Raw genomic sequence first — 21,625 nt, 5'->3', positions numbered from 1 at the left:
GTTTCCAGCCCAGGGTGTGGTTTTTACAGGCTTCTCTTCATAATTTTTTCCTTCACTTGCCACCCCTTTCTGCCTTTTTCTTAAGAAAAGCCATTCTTTTACTACTGATGGTATTTTCTATCAAACTTGCCTCTTGCCCCTACTTCATCATCTCTCCCCACCAGAAGGGGAGTGCACGATAACAATCCTGGGGATTTCTCAAGCGGTCTATTACCAGCCACAGTTACAGCTGTTGAAAAGATTTAAAACATCCCCTAAATCAGTTTCCCCCAGCCTTTGGTGTTATTCTTAAACTCAGATTTGGGGCTTTTAATAGGAAAACTATGGAGAGTCATAGTGGTTCTGATGAAGATTTGTATACATGACCTTAAGAACTTGGAGGTGCAGCGCACAGTGCATTGAAGGCAGTAGGAGGCTTTCCACAGGCTTTGGTGCGCTTTGGCTCAGGCTTTTTAAGAATAACAGGAAACATTGGAAAACGCACCAAGGGTAAACAGAGCAGTTTAGTTACATTAACTGTCTAGAGGAGAAGCCCCACTAGTGACTGAAACAAACAAAGCAAGTGCATTTATTTAGCATTTCTGTGGGAAAACAAAGGGCTGTTAATTGTATTTAGCTAAAAAAGGTTCCACAAGAAATTGGCTGGCTCAGGCACGGAGGGTAATGCTGGCGTCCTGACCCAGTTCTGATTGCTGCATAGACTCTGATGGAGAACAGTGTCCTGGAAAGGAGCACAGACTTCAGAGAGGCCAGGGCTTTGAGACTGCATACTATATTTTATTCATAGCGATACTACTTTTAAGTCTCGTTCTACAAAAAAAACAGCATCAAAGAGATCTGTTATTGTTGCCTCCCTGTGACTCCTGATAAAATTTGTCTTGCTGTGATTATGTTAACGGTCAGAACTCAAACTGGTCAGTCAGCTTGTTTCTGGACTCACATATGATGAGCAACAATAAATATGCTGCAGGACTCCTTTGGCGACGCCTTAGTGTCTTCGACTGATAACCGATGCATTATTTATATTAGAAAAGAAGCTGGAGTGTGAAACCAGAGTCCCGTGTTGCCTACTCTGAATAAACACAGAGTGAAAGGAGTTTAAGGGCTGATAGTCTAAGCTGTTCTTGCTTGCCTTTGTGGAATCTCATTGTCTTCAGGAGGAGAATGTGCTGAACCAAAGGCTGCAATCTACCCCATGCTTTGAATGGAGCTAGTGACTGTGGTAGTAACAGCACAAAGTGAAATCAAGTCGTGCTCATCTGTAGTGGCTCTGCTGGCTTTGTGGTGTAAAAGATAACATGCAGCATGTGTTTACTGCTCCTGATAAAATGGATAGTCAGGACTCAGAGAGCAGTGAGGACAGCGGGTTTGCAGGGTAACATAGGGCCATTTTGACATTCCTGCTTCTAATCTAAGAGCCATTCTTATCGGCTCTTTTTTCAAGATCTGTTCATGTAAGAATAGAACTCCTTCCCATGGCAGAATATTTCAAGAGACTGATTATCTGCTGTTAATTCCATGTGAACTTCTGAATAGCAGGTAAGATTAGATGATCACAAAGAAAATGCAAAGTACTGAATCAGCGCTTGCATTGCTGTTTAGTACAAACACATAATGCTCTGTCTGATTTATTTCTGTTAAAAGGAAGGGGACTATTCATTAGTGAAAAGAATCAGCATGGCATTACTTTTACTATGTGTTTAGCAAAAACTGATCCCTTTGATGTAGCTGGAGACCCTTGAACTTCAGAAAAGAATGTGTTAGCATGCTAGGGTATGCCTTAGTCCTGCAGGTCATTTAATCCTTTCCTCAAGTGAGTCATTGTAAGGTAAACTAGATGCTGGGAAAAGTTCTGTACTGCCAATTAAAACAGGCTCCAAAGGTGTTGCTGGTTTCATTCTACCGGAAACCCATCACAGAGAGGCCAGTAGAGGTTGCATATGTACCTTGAGGCCAGATCCTAAGCTAATATAAAACGGTACGGTTCTTTTGACTTAGCAGAGCTCCTTTGCTTTATACCGATAGCTCAGGCTCAATTCCTTTATGCTTATGACTTTTTAAAGAATTTCTATTAAAAAATCAGGAACAATTCAGAAAGGTGTCGATTTCCACACATGTAAGAATTGAATGAATTTCAGAAGAAACTTGCAAATAACTCTGAGATGTGAGTTCTGACTCAGTCTTTATAGAGAGTGCGTTCTATCTGCCTCAAATAGCCCTGCAAAATCAAAGCTGGGTAATGAATGTTTGTCGTGGTTTAGGCCAAATCGGCTACCTGGGGGACCCCAGGTGGGACTGACAGATGCTCCCCTCTACCCCTTTTCAAAGAGAGAGGCAGAGGAGTTAAGAGACAATGTTAGCCTAAGCATTTCTCCTAGGCAGACATCTTTCATGAGGTCAGGTTTAAAATAAAGTTAAGGACAGAAATGTACTAATTGGTAACCATTGCCCTTGTTTGCCAACAAAAAAATTCCACTTTCAAGAAATTTAACAAAGAATAAATAAAGTAAATGAGAAAGCTAAGGTATTTCTTAATTACAGCTCTAGACCAAACACTATTTGTGGAAGAGACAAAATCAGGGAGCCTAGAACACTTGGAAAGTCAGGAAGATGGTTTGTTCACAGAGCAGCTGAGGTGCTGACCAGGAGGCCATTCAGGAAGCTGCCAGAATGGGAGGGCTGCCAAGTCCCATCCCACAGAAGCCCTGGCAGAGTAGGAGCCTGAAGGACCCAACTTTTGAGTCTCAGTGCTGTGGCAGTCCCAAAGCAGGCAAGCTGAAAGAAATGGTGGAAGCCTGTCTCGTTTCCATTAGAAAAGTTAACACCATAGCTGCATGCCCACAGCCGTCTAAACTGGCACTTTTGGGCAAATTTTCCTCTGGAAGATTTCCAGCGAGCTTACATACCTTGCTTCATGGCACTTAGCTCTTCCTTTCTTGACTTCAGGGATACAAACTTTAGATGGGCTTATTTGCATTGGAGGAATACTGCTGGAACTTTCTTCCTAGCATGTGAAGAGTTTTCTCCGCGTGTAGAAACAACATGGGTAAAATATTTGGAGTGAAATCCAGACTCCATTGAAGTCAATGGCAAAACTCCCATTCACTTCAGAGGAGCAGGAATTTCACTCTTTACTGTTTTGAAGTTAGAGTTACTAATAGACTGTTAAATTATTCCTGCATGCATCAAACAAAATGTGCTTGATTTTAATGTTTCTGCTGGGTTCAAAACCCACAAACATTTAAAAACAAGAATAACTAGGAACTTTTGAGTCTAAAAATTATGTTAAATGTAGTTTTGCTAGAAATAATAATGTCCCTGGAGATAAACCTAAAATAATAGACTCCACCATATAATCTTCACTTTAAGCTAAAAATAGCATAGATGGTGGTTTAATCTAAGCCATAATTATCAAACTGCTGAAGTCGGTTTTGGTTCATCGCAACTAGAAATGTATGTCGTGTTTAGGCTTTGAACAGTTGAGTCCCAAAACTGGAGAGAAGCAAAGCCAAGAGCGTAGTCAGAAAGCAAACAGGAGCCTCTGATTTGTAGAGAAACAGCATGGATTAAAGAGTGCAACACTGTATTTCAAAGGACTGCTCCTGGCTTGCTCAGTCCAGCCAGCTGGAGACCTAGTGAGTTCCTAGTGATCTGTTTTCAGCCTCAAATTGGGGACTATTATTTTGCTAGAAAGTGACACTGGGCATAAAAGGCATCTTTTGTCTGAAAGCCATTTTCCATTTCATGTTGGAATCAAAGGAAGTGTGTTAACATTTCAAAATGTTATTATTCCATAAGATTAAAAAATGGTTTTAATGATCATTTCAAATTAGGATGGGAAATCCTTAACTCACTTTTGCTGCCAGGCAGCGTGGTATGATGGGCTGAGTGTAGGACTGCCAGTCAGGACTTTTGGGATTTCACTGATGAAGCAGGTGAACTTGGTCACATCAGTTATCCCTTCTTTGCCACCATGAAGGCAGTTCACAGGCTTAATCTCCAGCAGAGGAGTGTTGCCTTCCTATAGTGGCAACAGAGATTTATTCTGAACTGTGGCAGCCCAATGGTAGAGATTCCACTAATGATAGAAGGGTCCCAAGTAGGAAGTTGGATGGAGGTTAAAGTAATACTTTTCTATTTCTGAATACTTTTTGAAATCCTCATTGAATGTGTTTGAATTCCTCCATGTATGTTTATACTCTACAATCTGCTGTTTGTTTAGATGGTTTGTTTTGCTGAGTAGGTCACATTCTGTTCTTGCTGAGAGTGTCATGGGGCAGTCTTGGTGCTTGTTTGGACAGTGCTTGCAGAAATGAAGGCTGGATTTCTGCCTCAGGCTCCTATCTGAGCATTGCTGTTATAGACTCATAGACTAATTTAGGTTGGAAAGGCCACTGAAGGTCATCTGGTCCAACCCACCACTAAAAGAAGGATCAGCTTCAAAGTTAGATGAGACAGAGATTGTACAATACCACAAATTTAGAGAAATGTTTTTCCTAACAGTAGGGTTATTCCAAATTCACACTGACACAACAACAAAATTGGCCCATCTCTAGTATTACTTTGTTGACCGTTCCCTCGCTATGATTATAGGGACCATATCCACTAGATTTGGGAAACCATTCCAAAATTTTCAATAAATACTAGCTTTGATATTCTGGCAGATACCCTTCAGCTGTGCTACATCACTTCTCCAGGTTCACCTCTCATGAGTCCTCCAATAGTTAGATTTCCTGGCAGGAAAGTCCATAAGAAGCTCATTTAAGAGTTTCAAACACACAAATACTAAAACCTTTGTGAAGTTAAGGCAATGGATAAATTAAAGGAACCTATAGTTTATTCATGGAAGAGGTGCCCAGAGCAATAGGTGAATGATTTTGTGTTGTATGTGCAGCCTGTTTTTGACTTGTTAATTGCTAAGACTGTCATTACTAAGTCCAATGGGAAACGAGAAACCCACATTGTAACTTGATAGCTTTTTTGTCTTCTTTTGTTTTAATCAAACAGCATGGGAATGAGCCATGATGATGATCATCAACCCTGCGCAGGGAGGTCTCATATTATGTCTGGAGAATGGGTGAAGGGCAGGAACCCAAGTGACCTTTCCTGGTCTTCATGCAGCCGCGATGACCTTGAAAACTTCCTAAAGTAAGGACTGTGCTGATTATCAAAAATCCTATCAGGCAAGAATCCAATGTGTTATTTGAAAGTGGAAGTCTAAACAATTTTCCTCAAAAAAAACCCTAGTGCGTGCAGGTGTCATTAGGGTGTGCAAGTTTGAATCTGTCTCCATTACAGTAGCTCCCTTGAAACTGGGGTTTGCAGAGAGGCAAAAGAATTATGTGCAGTTGTCAATGTACTGATAGTTCTTAAAAACTAGCCCAGATCAGCTTCATTTTACAAAAAATGCCCTTCATGTTTGCAATAACAAAAATCTGTGTGTAGGTGTCCTGAAAAAGTTTCCATCTCCGCTGCCAGTTTTGTGCCATGGCTTTTACTGTCATTCTTGTTATTAAATAGCTTTTATTTTATGGAAACTTTACTTTGCCTGGAGGTAATTCTGATGTGTTTTCTCACTCCTCAGTGAGTGTTGGTCTTAAACAGTTCACTATAAACTTCTTTGCCACTGCATCCATATTTCAGTTCATCATATTCAACAGTTCAGGAAGGATTTCTGCCCTCCTGCTTGTTAACTCTCGTGTACTATAGGAAGCACACAAATTGTCTGAACTCTGTAATTGAGGTCGTAAACCTACAGTGCAGCTCTCTAACAAACAGCGTCTGGCACAGTGGCCAGTGCTTTTGTTTCTAGAAATGGGTTCAGCATGGAAAAGTCCCCACTCTGGGGATTAGAGATGGGAGAGAAAGGAAAATAATAGTGAAATTGGGATATCTGCTGTTACAGTAAAGGCATGAAGTTGAAAAAGAAGTTGCATCTGAACTCATTCTGGGCCCTGATAAAGGTGAGATGACAAAGTGATATTCCAGTTTGTAAAAGATTGTTGTGAAGGCAAAGTGCAAAATCTTTCCTTTATGTCTGTGATGGATAAGAAAAGAAGTCAAGGGCTTAAAATTCAGCTAGGGGGATTCAGGTGAGACATGATAGAAGACTTTCTAGCTGAGGTTATAAGGCTCGTGAGGCTTTGGACTAGATATCCTGAGGGCAGACTTGAGCCTCCATCAGATTTTTAGGAACAGTGTAGCCAGATGTTTAATCCAGAATGATGTGAATATAGCCTTGAGGCCTGGGGCCAGGGATGAGTTCCCAAGGACCTTTCTATCCATAGTTTTCAATGATTTAGAAGGGTTCCAGATATACACTGGGAAAAGTCACCACTGTTTGACATGAGGTCACCAGATTCCCTGTTAAGGAGAGGACAACGGCTTCTCTACAGCAGTGATTTAACACTCCAGTTCAAAGGTGCTTTCCCTTAAAGGCATATTTAATTCTTTCACTCCACAGGTCCAAGGTCAGCACCTGTTTGCTGGTAACAGACCCCCGAAGCCAATACGCGGTGCGGCTCCCTCACAAGCTGCCTGGAATGCACTACAGTGCCGATGAACAGTGCCAGATACTTTTTGGGACCAATGCTACATTCTGTAAGAATATGGAGGTAAGAGCTCATGGGGTGTACCTGGAAACAAGGTGGGAAGTGGAAATAAAGCTGTCAAGCACTGAGGAAGAACAGGATTCTGTACTTTCCTCAGAACTACTTAATGGGATTTTCAGCATGTTCAGCACTGCTGATACAAAATCAGTAGTCAAACTCCCATTGACCTTGATGTCAACAGCGCATTCTTATGCAGTCCTCCTCCTTTTCCCACGCTGGTCTTGTTAATCTCCTAGAGCAGACCCAGAAAAACTTTTGTTTGTACTTGGTCTTAATTTAGGAGCAGTTCCCTTTTGACACTGTTGCTGAAGTATTCAGTAGAGATTGGTTTGATGGCAGTTCAGCTGAGGTGAAAGTCTCTTCTCACAAGAGTGCTTGCCTACTTCCCCAGAGTCAGATTAGATGACTGTCTGGATCTTTCAGTAGACCTCACCTTCAGACTGCTACAATGTTCTTAGGAGCTGACTTTTAACTCTGTGCCAAGGAAATATTAATGACTACTTGTTTGATAAGGCCGTTTAGGGATTTGTGCAGAATTAGGCCTCTTCCTATGTGTTTTTTAAGCAACGTGATGTTTAGCCAGGATTTGAGTGCAATGTGACTTATATTACATGGTTGGTTGGCAAAATGGAAACACTGATTTTTGATGGCTCTAGAAGTAGGTCGTATTTGAGATGAGGCTGTCTGACTTGTCCTCTGGAATGTAGAGAGCTAAACTTTTCCTAAGGTCTTGCACATAATTAGATGTCTTCATTCTGACCAGAGGCCATCTGCATCCCACTTCAGATAGGGAAATACTTACTTCCAGTGTGGCCTCAGACATATTCAGAAGAAAGTCATGAAGCACTGTGTCCTGTCACCAGCACCAGCTGGCAGCACTCTGTCCGATATAGACAAGTGTGAAGCAGTCAGGTTTCATGCTGTCATTAACTAGCCATTTGTATTTTTAGATGTCTCTTATTCTCATTCTGAACAATCTTGGGATCTTAAATCAGTGTTAATAAAGAAAATAACCATCAGTGATAACTGAGGTTTCTAAGTGCCAAATTACTAAAACTGTTGAACACATGCAAGTCCTGGGAACACGTTCTTAGTTTCACATTTGCTGTTTTATTTATTTTGGATTTGGAAACTAGCTAATATAAAACAATAAGAAAAGAATCTGGGTAGGTTGTATTTTCCAGCTCCATCAAGAAAATGCAGACCACCAGGACTACTGTACTGGAAGCTAGAAAGTGCTAGAAAGTGTTAGTTAGGTCTGTAAAGAAAACCCCAGATCCACCCAGGATGATTCAAGTTCTTCCACTTGTGTGGGTGTCACCCAGCTTGACTGGTGTTGGAATAGATATTTGCTATTTCCCCTGTTGTGATAAAAAAAACATTCTGTTTCTGGATAGTCCAGTGCGTAATGAGAATGTCAGCCTATTGGTAGGTGGTCAGCATTTCTCATGCAGAAATTGCATGTCCAGTCTGGAATTGCTTCAGGAACAAGTTGCTTGCCAGAATAACAAGCCAAGAAGCACTGTTGTTCTCTGTAAGATACAGACAGCAGGTGTTTGTGTCTCCCAAGATTTTTTACCAGTCTTATTATTTGACATCTTTACAACACAATGAAAACTCTGCTCTTTCCCTTCATCATTCCTTTAGTATACCTCAAAGAAAAGCATATTTTGTAAGGACTTTAGTACTTTCTAATGAAAAGCCTTGTAGAACTTCAGCAGATTAAAAACAATTTGCAATCACTTATTTAGAAATATTTTTCTGTTACAGACATGCGTTAAGAGTTAGTATTCACACTGTGAAGCTTTGGATCAGTTATGTCACATCCCATTAATTTCAGTAAATATTGGCATGCTGTTATGCTACTCTGAATTGCTATTTGAAGGCAATGGAAGGAAACTCTTTAGAGGAAACTCTTTAGAGGAAATGATCAGCTGCAATTTTTAAACCTTCAAAGTTTTTGTTATTTTCACCTTTGTGTTTCTCATGGTTCATCTGCGGAATACTTGTATCATAAGTCTCAAAGCTGTCTACAAAAATATGAACCAAAAAAAATTGGCACTAGTCATTGGCATTAGCTGTAGAAATTATTGGCAAATACAGCTGTCTCCTCTTTTAGCCAATGGTAATGTGGTATTTTTAATTCAATAAAGTATTAAAAAAATCCAAATGTAAAAGTAATAAACATTTGACAGTAAATGTTTGCTACAAAAAGGAAATAAACTTCAGGAAATGAGCCTGCTCAATCTTTTTATGATTACATACATCTACTGTCTATTTTCTTATTTAATAAAAGGGTTATATTACAACATTTCATTGGAGGTAGTCGAGCTACCTAATTATATCAGGCAAACTAGAGGACCTATATTAAAAAATGCCGTATAATCTGATTGTAGAATGAATTTCAGAGATCAGATGAATCCAAAATTTCGACATTTTTGAGAAACTGCAGAAACTTTCTGTGCAGTAAACTCTTCCCGTTAAAGGCATCAAGTCTCAAATTTTTAAAGAAATGTAATCTCCTTTGCCTTCAGAGGGAGTCAGGTGCCTAAATACTTGGCAGTGTTTTGACCTCAGACAATGGTCTAACTAGGGAGTTAATCCATGAATGTTCAACCTTATCTGGATATATCAGATTGAATCTCCAAAATTATTCTTCCATGTTTGTTTTTAATGATAACTCAGATGCCCTAGTACAAAATAATAGCCCTCAGAATTATAAGTTTGTGAAACTAGCTATCTTGCAGCTATTCTGCTCCAAATTTGTAGAACAAAAATGAAAACATATGACATAGGCTCAGCTTTACATAGGCTATACCTCTTGATGTTCCTTTTTAATTTGCATGGACACAGCATCTATGTGTTAATATACTAAAATTTAAAAAAATGAACTAATTAACATGAGTATATGATAATCAGCTTAATAATTCTGGTAATTTATGACCTCCAAGGTGTATAATTTAGAATCTGGTTCTCTAACATCAATGTTAGGTAAGATTTACTACTGCGTGTCACCTGTTTAAGGAGCTGTGGAATCAGGCTTTTAGACTGGATGCTTGTGAGGCAGGGAACAATCAATTTCTACTTATTTGAAAAGCACTGTTTCAATTAGGATAGTGTATGAATAATAAATGGCAAGATTACCTGCCAGCCCCTTGAGGGAATGCAAGTCCATTTTGGTGCATGCTCTGCTCATAGTTTTATTGGTTTGGGATACATCCAGGTGACTGGTTTTGGATTAACTTTAGCCGTAGTATTAGATGGCTGAGTCCTTGCTCATCATGAGGAAAGTAAATGTTTTCATGGTTCTGTGGAAGAATTAGGTTTGGTCCGAGGAACTGAATAAGAAGATAGAAGTTGGGCGGTTCTCAAGTAAGATGATTTCATATGTGATAATGAATATCTCAAGACCCTTCAGTAGTTCCCCCTTCATGCCGAAGTTACATAGTTTTCTCCAGTAATATGTAAAGGGATCAAAAGTGCTTTCACATGGTGCTTTCTGTTAATCTTTTCTATTGCAAATGTTAGGCGTTGTCTGATCAATGAGAATGCTTATCTAGCAGGACATACAAACATGCTTCTGCCATACCAGACATGCTGCCTGTTTTCATGTGAGAGGCTGTACGGGCATGCCCCCTGCAGTGCTAGAAAAGCTTTTGGCCCACCTAAGAGTTTGCACAGTGATCTTTATTTTTAGGGAGATTAGTTGCTTTTAGCAGAAATTAAATGGACGATGGTGTCACGCTCAAGCTCTGAGCAAAATCATGATCCGAGTTGCAGAAAAAACTAAACAGCAATGCACCTTTCACACTGCATAGTGCATTATCAGTGTACCCCAGAGATCGAGATCTTGGATTCTGGTTGCTAAGTGTTGACGTGAGTCCGGGGCTAACATGCTAGGTTGTACAAATTACTGGAAATTGAACCTGTCTGACCTCTGTTCTTCAGATCCACACTGCTCTATGAATCAAGTATTGTGAATTTGTTGGACCCCTATGCAAGAGGAAGCCAAAAGCTTCAACCCCACCCAAGCGATGAAGGCTTCTGCGGAGAGCAGACTTTAACTCTTTGCTGTCCCCTTTATTTAGCAGTGCTGTCAGTGAGAGGAAAAGCACAGATGGTTTGTGCTGAATCTCTCACAGAGTGGAGATGGTGTTTCTCCACCAGAAATGCGTAAAAATGCATTGTTCGTAACCTCACATGAAAATATGCTGTGTGTTTAATCAGAACACTGGGTTTATTTTTCAGACTGGCATGCCTACTAACAGAGGCTTTTGCACTGAAATTATATTTATGGAAAAAATGTGATTTCCATGTCTTGTATCCAGTGTTTGGCTTTTTGTTTTATATGCCTTTTGGCTTATTTATTATTAACACATTTTTGCGGGTTTTTACATAACCATTATCTTTCAGTATTGTTTTGAGTCAAAACTTTCAGTATTGTTTTGAGTCAAAACTGTGCTTAGGGTAAAATGGCATGTGGAAGGAGATTAGCATTGCTACAAAGAGATTTTTTCCTGAAAAAGGGACACTGTCAACTCGGATGCAACTGGGAATGTGAATTTTGACATGACACTTTAGAAAAATTAAAACAGCTAGAATTGGCTCTACTGTTTTGTCTTAAGTTCAAGTTGTTTTTTAAGAAATATAGTTATCTCCCAGTATCTACAAGTATTTACAGAACAAGAGAGAGAAGTTGACTGACTATACTTCTGGGCTAAAATAGAAAAGGAGAGGAACCAAAAGACAGAGTAAAGGAATAGCAACAATTGTAGTAATCAAATGGATTTTACATATGCCTTCAGTTTTCATGTTTGATGGCATGGTGGTGAATATAATTAAGCAATTGTGGGTCTCTCTGTGGTCTTGATCTTGCAAAGAGACTGGCAGAGTGGACCCTTGGACTCCATGCATGGGAATCAATGGGCCTCTGTCTGTTTTTTCTTTGCAGAGTCATTTGCAAGATCCAGACGATGATAGTAAGCCCTATTATTTAGTAATGTGTAGAATATTTACAAGAACATGGTAGTTAGGTTGAGAGCTGATTTATCCTGAAAATATCTCCAGGGAGATCTTATTGCGGCCTTCCAGTACCTAAAGGGGGCCTACAGGAGAGCTGGGGAAGGACTTTTTACTAGGGCATGTAGTCATAGGACAAGGGGGAATGGCTTTAAACTGGAAGAGGGCAGGTTTAGATTAAACATTAGGAAGAACTTTTTCAATTTGAGGGTGGTGAGGCACTGGAACAGATTGCCCAGAGAAGTTGTTGAGGCCCCATCCCTGGAGGTGTTCAAGGCCAGGCTGGACGTGGCCTTGGGCAACCTGGGCTGGTGGGAGGTGTCCCTGCCTATGGCAGGGGGGTTGGAACAAGATGATCTTCAAGGTGCCTTCCAAACTAAACCATTCCATGATTCTATCATTCTATGAAAATAATAGGTTGCATTGTCATTTTCTGTATAACCAGAGACTTTGTCTACATAATATTCCATTGCACACTTTAGCTTCTATGTAAATATAATAATAACAATGATGATATAATCATCATCATCATCATCATCATCATCTGGAGAAGGATGGGTTTGGTTTTCTTGACTTTTGCAGATAGAAGCCTGGCAATTCTAAAATAAAATGAGAAGATTTTCTTTTTTACAAGTAAAGGCAACAATTTACTTAATTGCCATACTATATGTTATAGTTTTCCTAATGTAGGTTGTTAAAATTCAGACTATTTTCACGTTGCCTCTTTCATATGAAACTGAAGTGTCCTATTTCACTGCTGCTGTATGTTGCAAAAGGACCGTTTTCTCTTTATTTTCAGTGGAAATACTTTTTGTTTAAGAGAGAAAAAGAAAGAGAGAGAAGCAGAGTTCCTGCCTGGGCAGCACAGCCCAGTTTACAATTATTGGAATGCTTCAGAAATTTTTGTACGTGTTTCAGTTTGGAAGATGGTCAAAACACATTCTGGTGCAGTGGTTTAAAGAAAAATAAAAAGAGAGAGGGGAATCAAAATAAAATTATAAAAATACAATGTGGAAATTTAAGAATATAAAAATAATAAACTCTTAAAAATAATACAGAGTGCCTCTTAAGAATCAAGCACTTGAACTTGGAAATCCTATATTTCTTATTAAGACACAAGGGGAGGGAGAAAGAATTAGTGTAGCCTTGTGATGTGGCATCTACAGCTGAAGTTTGAACTTAACAAAATTAGCCAAAATACGATTGAGTATCAGCCTGAAAATAGTGTATAACAAGCTTGAAGGGCATTCAGACCTCTCCCATTGGCCTTCTGGGAGCTTCCCATCTGCAAAACACTTCAAGAGAAAACTCTCATAATCTTAACAACCACATCTGAACAGTGTGTGTACATATCTATATTTATTTAACTGCCCCTTTCTTCTCTTTTCCCATGGCCAAGAAATCTGTGATTTCATTCTTTTAATTTCCCATTTTTTTTTTTCTTTTTTTTTTTTAACAACAGCACCTGTTGTTTAAAAGATCAATACTTTTCTTATCCTGCAATCAGGTGTTAAGGCTTGAGGAGTTCCCTGGAAGTTACTGAGTGAATGTTACTCTCACTGAAGACAGTAAGAGATGGATGTTGCAAAGTGCAAGGTCAGAATTTCAGGCTCTACGTTGCAAACACAATATTAGATGGAAGTGAGCAGGTTGATTATGAAACTTCCCTGAAGCTCTTGCCCTTCCTTCATCATGGGCAGATACCTTCTCCTGAGCTAGATGATAGCATAATACTGTGAATTCATAAGCCTTTTCTTGGTGGGGTACTTGTGGTATGAACCTCAGAGCAGCACTTAACACATGGCATGTACAATACCATGCTAATATAGTTACTGTCGTTGTGACACCATTGATTAGCTACAGCTCTTTTAAGCATACTGAGGTAGAAATTGGTGATAAGTCAGAGTACAAAATTTCTAACGTTTAATTCAAAGGAATGATTCTGTTGCAGTGCTTTGTACCACATGTCTCTACTTCTTCCAGGTTTAATCACATGAAGATACTTCAGGGATTTCTTCAGGTGATGTAACATGTATGGTTGAATTCTGTCATTTAAGATGCTGAAAATTGGGCTCGGCAAAGCTGAAGACCACATACAGCAAGGAAGAATTCTGTGTTGGTAGGAAGGTGGATAAAGCTTATCTTTTTCTACTTGAATTTCTATGTCTCTGTGAATCAGGCCCGCAGGAGCTACTTTTGTGAATGCCCTGAAGGCACTGAAAAGATTAGTATTTAGCATAGGCTGCTTTGCCATAAAATTAGTTTGCGGTCTCATTAATACTATCTTTCCAATCTCTTTCTTTTGATTATTACTTCAATTCCAGGTATATGAAAAAATGAAATAGAATTGGTGCTTTGCGAAGAAATACTTTAGACAGTGGAGAAGTCATTTTGCCTCGAGAGCACCAGAAATTGCTAAAACTATAGACAGTGATTTTCTGTTTCATTGTTTGCATCCCAACGTATAGTTAAAAAAAAGTATTTCTACTCACTTGTGCTCTTTCTGGCAGTATAGGATTCTTCCACTGCTGTTCTGGCAGGATCCATTCCTGTTTACTGAACTCCTCGCAACCAGCGTCATTACTAGCCTTTCATATTTGCATTTCTGTGCGGTGTCCCTGCCATTGCTGCTTTTGTCAGTTTTTCTTTCATCTTGATGCATGTTCAGGAGGTTCAATCATGGCCTAAATTTTCAAATGAAAGTAATGGTTTTGAATATGTCCTTTTTTCAGCATCTATGGGTGTCAGGGAAGCTGCGTGGTTTTCCAGAAGCCCCGAGCTTCTACCAGCTTTGAAAGGTTGCCCTCCTTGAAATATTTCCAGTCAGGCATCTCAAACCATTCTTCACGTCTCAAAATACTGGTTTCTTGTATCTCCTCCAGATTGGAACAATGTCCAGATACTGCATTGCACATTTCCAGTATAAAAGTAATTAATTCCAGTTTAACTTCCTCACAGGAAAGGGTGAAGAGCTTGCAGTAGGCCAAACCCTTCTCAAAAGAAGAATTTTTATGTTTCACTGTCTCTTACCATATATGCCCCAGAGCCATTCTTAGAGCCCTAGCAGCAGTTTTACTATGAGAGATGATGGCACACATGGCAAAAGATCCCTGCTGCATCCACTCTAGAGAGGTCAGGGCTCATCTTCCTGTCTTTAAGCGTGTTTTGGGCAGCTCTTGAATAGCCTGGTTTTCCTTTTGCTAGCATTGTCAAAACATGAGAGCTCTGGATTTTTCTAATCCTTTGGCTTTCACCTGCTGTTAGAAAGGCTATTTGACTGAAGATTATAACCAGTTAATTTCTTTCAGACCTTAGACATCCAGATCTGTCTGTGGTGTGTCATGGTAAATTATTGTTTTGGAAGCTGACACAGATTTTTGTCTTTCTCCCTGAAAGACAAAAGGGAAACATTCTTATATTTTAATTGTAGATTACAAAAGCTCTTGGTACCACTCCAGATACATATATAAAGTACACTTCCTATGGGATCCATGTGTTGGTAGTTGGAGCGACGCATATCAAGCCATCTAGCTCAGGCAACCAAACCCAGCGTGGACACATTTCATGTTTGCTGGGTTCAGTTTGTTTTGTTTTCTCTGATACAGAACATTAACAGATCTCGGAAATTACTATGTGGAATTTTTGTACTGTTCTACACAGAAAAGAGTAGCACTCTCAAGGACCTTTTCCTTATGAGTTATTCAACTGTCAAGGGCCATTTCCTCAAAAGTTAAAACAATCTTCTTGATTTTATACGCTTGAGTCTGATATCGGTGACTTTCACCCACACAAGTTTTGATGAAGAGGCCGTTCATTGAGTTAATGAAGTTACATTGATGAAAAAACTAATATAAAGGGGAATCAACTCTAAATGTGTTTGTTGGCTTCAAGCAGGCAGATTAGCGATCCATCCAAAAATCATAATGTGCGCGTGTTTCTGTATGTTCTGAAGAAACAAGGTGATCACCAGGCAGTGAAAATAGGGAAATATTTTTTAAGAAATCTTTCCTAGTTGCATCTGAAAAGATTATATGATTGTTTTTTCATAATACAATCTGAGGTGCTTTCCGTCCAACAGTGAAGAGATCCATTAATGAATAAAATTACACATTATGAATTTGTGGGATTGTTGCCCAGTTTTGGCAACAATAAGAAGTTAGTGTATATTGACCATTGCCTGAATATCCTAGGGCAGACCTTGTGATTCTTTATCAAACCTTCCCTTGACTTTTGGATCAGGTCTGTCATTTGGACAGATAGACAAATACTTCCGCTGTTGGACCTACCACTTGTTCCTTGGAATATCAGCTCTAGAGAAAGGTCAGCAGCTGGCCATCGATATGCATATCCAAGCTTCACGGTTATCTTGTCTGGGGCAGCGCATGGCTCCCTTTCAACAGTGCCTTCCAATTTTACAGGATTCTGATTTTGAGCACTTTTCGTCTAGTTTTCAACAGCAAGAAGCTCCATCTAATAGCAGTGGCAAACAATAGCGCTCACCTCCCTTGTAGAAATTGGGGGCGTTGTTTTTCTCACCTTGTTGTGTAAAGAATTCCTCCTCAGAAGCATGCTGTGGGGCTTCGAGAACATATACATCGTGCTTTGAACAGGAAATCGTGTGTAAATTGCGTGTTTATTGTACTTAATAGGTGTTAATAAGGATTCTGTTTATAAGCATGTTTCCTCTCATGGTTAGCTGTATGCCAAGCCAAAGCCTTGGCATAAGAGGTCTGATACTTCATTGACAGCCAGCCTATTCATAAGCATACTTGTGTGGTACGTGGTGTCTTGCTCCTCTTCCTTAAGGATATTTACTCTTTCTAGGTCCTTCTTCATAATCCCTCATTTTGACAGCAAAATTGGTTTCACGTCGGTTTAATTCTGCTGCTAGAAATAAGAGCTTGCTCTTTCCAGTGGGCGATAGGCAGCAGGAACAAATTCATTCTCAGGAGAAATATGCGTTTATTTTTTTGGACGAATCTAAGGTGAGGGAGTGAACGTGTAGGGAAAGAACTAGCTTCTGTAGAGTTGTGTCTTGATGAGAAGGGCATCTTTATTCATTGTATTCTCCTTATGCTTTGGAGATTTGGAAGCTCTACCTTGTAGGTAATAATCTGAGGCTTTGAGGCAGGGCAGTATTGTGAGCCCTTTCTTCTCACTGAGACCATATGAGGTCATTGGACAGAATCACGCTGATTTTAGTAACAGTGGTGATGCAATAGCTAACCCAGAAACTACAGACTTTAGACTTATTGCCTGTGGGCAAAGAGCTGGCTGAATTACTTCTGGCTTCTTCTCATTTCCAGCTGCAGCACTGAGTTAAAGAACCTAAAATAGATTACTTCCCTAGAGCTGCATGTGAGTGGTCGTAGCGCTTCATACGCTGCGAGTCTGTGCTGGCACACCTGTGGGATGGAATTCCATGTAAGGTAAACACCATCTTCAGAAACAGTATGTGCTGTGACAAAGTATGAAAAGCTGTGAAAGGTGGGAAGGCCCACAGCCAGACATGTTCCTGGGAGTATCCCAGAAGTTGTTTCTGGTGTTACCCTGAAGTTTAGCCAGAGCAGGCAGTGTGAGCCTGTGGCTGTGACACTGAGCAGAGGACTGCAGACCTCTGAGCAGCATTTTTGCTTGTTTCCTAGCAGACTTTCAGCAACACATTTAATCCCTTTCTGTTCCTCCCCTTCTCACCTGTAACAGAGGGATAAAGCTTCCTTTATCTCCAGGCTCCCAGGAGTCTGTTTAGATTGCAAGTTCTTTGAGGAAGAGAAAACACCTGGCACAGTAAGGCCCCTTTCTCAAATAGATGCCATTGTAATACCCGTAATCGGAAGCGTCATTCACCTGCCGAGCAGATATCTCCTAGACTGAGAGTTTCCGGACTGTGACCTCTCTTAGGACTGGTTTCTAACAGATGTGCAGACAAATTTTCCAATCTTCCAGGAGTTCTTGAGAGCCTCAAATTTACACCTTTATAAAAATTCCATTTTTATTTCAGTTTTTTAAATTTTATTTTCTGTCTGTATAAATTTCTTAAAGTTTCAGTTGAACGAGCGTTTCAATTAAAAAAAAAAAGACAATTTAAATTTTTATTGAAATACTACTTTTCAAAACCCATCTCGCTTTTTTTATTTTGCCCTTGGAAATATGTCAAGCTGGGAGCTGATCCAAAGATGACCTTTCCCCAAAGACAGTTTGAACAAACCAGTATTTCTCCAGTGAAAAATATCTATCATGGGAAAATCCTAACTGGCACTTCTTGACTGCTGTAGGGAAGACTTTGCAGGCAGAGACCTGCCTTCTAAAAGCTGGTTGCTGAATTTACAATTAGCAGTAATACAGATCTTTTGATGGCTTCTTCTATATCAGCGTAAGCTCTGAACTGCCACTCATACACAAGCAACTTCCTTTTAAGTCCTGCCATTTCTCACTTTGATATTTCCCCACAAAGCTGGCTATTTAACTATTAAGAAGTCAGTCACTGCAACTGGTTAGCTATAGGACTGTTTAATAGGGATTTTTGTTTGGGTTTCTATTGTAGCTGAGGAGGATATATGATCTCTTTTGAAAAGAGCTATTAACATGATAAAACATCTTGGGAACATACAATACTAAAGCTGATGGTTTAATCTTTGCTGGGGTATCTGAACACTGTATTAAATACAGGGGACTGCACTAACGAGTATTTGAGCTTTGTAGTGGTATGGCACTAGAACACAGAGCTGAAGCGCAGTTACCAGATTTTTCTGTAACTGTTTCCTGAAATATGCTTTGCATTTAGTGATTGGAATCAAACACAGGGATACTATAAAAATCCTATGTTTTCCATACCTCAGAGATGGGAAATTTCAGAAAGGTTGGTGTTGCTAAGAGAGATTTTTCCTTTATTTATCTCCCTTTAAATATATGCCTGTGTGTGCATGTGTGTATACCTGTATATATACTCATAAACATATGCTTACACACACGTATGTGAGTATTTGCACCCACTGCATCCATAGGGTGGTCTCAGTTCTGTAGTTCTGCTGGTACAGACACACCTGCTTGAGGTTATCTGTGCCTGTTGCTTCCCCCAGGCCATAGCTCTTACCTGGGCATGCTAGCTGGGTTTATCACCTTTCACGTTCTTGTGGGCTACAGAGGAATTCTAGCTGGCTACCAAAATTGTACAAAAAGCTGGTTCATTTTTATGATTTTCTGTTTGCACCCCACACACCCCCTTCTTCCTCCCAGTTTTAAATCGAAGATGAGAATTTAACCCTAACTAATTCACATGCAGCTTACAATCCAGGGACTTAAAGTTGAAGCTTAACAAATACTGGCCTTGCAAAATGCACAGATATTTAGCAATGGTGCTCATATGTGTCTAAAACAACTCCTTTAGGGATGTAGTGAATTCCATTACATCGTCAGCCAGCATCTTTCTGACAGAAAGCAGAAGCAGAGGGCTTCCTTCTGGAACCACGGGGCAAAATATCTGTCTGGGTCATTCAGGAGATCTGGCTGGAGGGTTTCTCATCACATTCTGCTCTGAAGTTTTGTGGTTATGTGTAAGAGAGGGGCTTAAGCCTAGAAAAGAGAAAATACATGCAATCTCCACCCTTCCTCCCTGAAGCTTCCCTGCCTTTTACATATCAGTATACCCCAACCACAGTTTGAAAGGAGGCATTGCTGATAGTACTTTCACAAGATCGCTGTCCACAATCATCAACGGAGAAGAGACAATCCAGATTGTCAATTAATTCCTGACCTTGGCTTAACAGTAATAACTTTCATAAGTCATCAATACAATTATTCATAATGACAAAGAAACCGATAGCGTTTAGCAAGCCTATCATGTTCATAGACTGCATTTAATTTGTGTCCTGTAGCTACATGTACTATGTCCTACCACTGTAGCTAGAACCTCCTATGATACCTTCCACTTAGGTCTGTGACATACTTTGACTGGTTTTGAGTCCTTTTTAATCATTCATATGTGTAGTCTTAACACAAAGAATCATCACCTTTAGATCCCAGTGAGTTAAACCAGATGCAAGGGTGCTGTAGCTTTACAACTAGGAAAACAAGCATCCTCTCAGAGCTGTACGTTTGGCATTTTGGGGAAAAGCTTTTTCAGTTTAAATGGTTTATTGCCTAGATTAGTGTTCTTTCTGTAACACTTGTGGACAGTTAATTGATTTACTTTTTGATTTTAGTCCTCTCCAGGGAAGGCGGGGTTTTGAGAATCTGAGAGTTGCGGTGTGGAACAATTCATTTCTCAGTAAACTTTGAAATCTCTGGCTTGTCAGTTCTCCTGCCTCAGTATACCTATCTGTAAAACAGTATGTGATGTCCTTACGGCTAATTGGTGCTTAAGTGCTTTCAGAGCTGTGGGTAAACCACTAATTAGTCACAGTTATTTAGTCAAAATTACTAAAGTCTGATATTTTCCCATATGCTCTACTAGTTTGGGGAAAATGTTGTGAAAATTCATTGATTTAGGCTTCCCTGGGGTATTTGCTGTTGTCTGTTTGTTTGACGAAGACTTTCTGTGTTGTGGTTGATACAGATGTTGGGGAATTGTGCCGTCTGTTTCTAGTTTTTGTGAATGTTTTTTTGGTTTAAATAGTACAAAATCCTCTTTCCAGAAAGAAATGTAGAAATAAACCAGGATAACTATTTTGTTTCAGTATGTTCTACATCATCACTCTTGATATTGGGATTTATCTCGTCTGCACTCTCTGCCGTACAGATCTGATTTATATAGACATACCAACATGCATGTACACAAAACACACATGCACCCACAGTCTCTTACATTACATTGTGAAAGAACTGTAAGGTTGAAGTGTGTTGACTCAACTATTTAATGAGGTGCAATAAATCTTGACAAGACCAGCTGGCACTAGAGTCAGGCTTCTCATCTTTTTACCATTACATTGAAATGTGAACAATAGTGGAAAAAAATGTAGCTCTTCTTTTTCTTTTTTTTTTTTTTTTTTTGGTACTCAGATCTGTAACACTGTATTGAAATCATCCACTTTCATGGAATGTGAAGCACGGTGGATGCTGTGGAAAATGTTAACAATGTAAAGGCCCCTTTTCCTGGTTCTTTTTCTCAAATTCTGAAAACATTATTGATCTGACAGATCACGCAAGTGTGGTCAGCATTAATATCCCTGCAACACACATTGGCTGAGCAGAGCAGCAATGTTGAGTAATGATACCCAGAATGTGTTTCAAGTCTGGTAGCGAGATATGCTGTACCTCTTGCTGCTCTTGTCCTCACATCTCACTTTTCACCTTCTCTAGCACATTGGTCTCTAGCAGTTACTTCTCACCACCAAAACTTTATTAACTTTAATTTTGCCCCTGCCTGTCACAAAGGTCCTCCTCTGTTGCACGGACAACATGAAATCCTTTCCTCTTTCTCATTCCATCTTAAGATCTTTTTCTCTCAAGGGGCATTGCTGGCTGATTATAGCTACCAGCAGGTCCAGCAGGGCTGACTGCTGACTATGTTACTTCAGTATCTTATTAAAAATATACAAGTAATTAAGCAGCTCGGACATCTAAGCATAGGGCATGGCTTCAAAGCACCTTGGCCTCCCATATACAATTATTTTTTTAATGGACCAGATGTATTGTTGTGAAAAGAAATCTGTTTAAATAATGCACTTTTTGTTTGGGGTGAGTTTTGTTCCTGACAATGGCATCCATCAATCTCTTTTATGTTTCTAGCCCCACCACTTAATGCCTATCTGTCCTTAAAAAATAATTACTCCCAAACCATCTAGATGCCTCTGGATTCGCTTGAGAAAGACTGCCTGAGCTTTGCAGTGTATCCCATAATGATAGCTGACATCTCCAAAAGTAATAACCGCACCTCGTTGCTTTGTGATTACAGCATTTGATGTGTGCTGGGCTCTGGTGCCTGGTGGAAGGAGATACATCCTGTAAAACAAAGTTGGACCCCCCTCTGGATGGCACTGAATGTGGCGCAGACAAGG

The 21,625-nt window shown here is 39.8% G+C and overlaps 1 protein-coding gene across 1 annotated transcript in view; it reads left to right on the top strand.

Annotated features, from left to right (window-relative positions):
- The window catches only part of ADAMTS17 (ADAM metallopeptidase with thrombospondin type 1 motif 17), a gene marked incomplete at its 5' end in the record, with an annotated part of 193,977 nt that overhangs the window by 91,182 nt on the left and 81,170 nt on the right, over positions 1–21,625 (top strand). Inside the window, 3 exons of the mRNA XM_082488798.1 lie at positions 5,008–5,148; positions 6,464–6,614; positions 21,523–21,624. Coding sequence (XP_082344924.1) covers positions 5,008–5,148; positions 6,464–6,614; positions 21,523–21,624 — 394 coding nt within the window. The remainder of the gene's footprint in view (positions 1–5,007; positions 5,149–6,463; positions 6,615–21,522; position 21,625) is intronic.

The sequence above is a fragment of the Vanellus vanellus genome (genome assembly GCF_965231255.1).
Source record: "Vanellus vanellus genome assembly, chromosome: 11".
Taxonomy (NCBI): Eukaryota; Metazoa; Chordata; class Aves; order Charadriiformes; family Charadriidae; genus Vanellus; species Vanellus vanellus.
The sequence above is the reverse complement of the archived record's forward strand: the minus strand, read 5'-3'. Positions and strand labels throughout refer to the sequence as shown.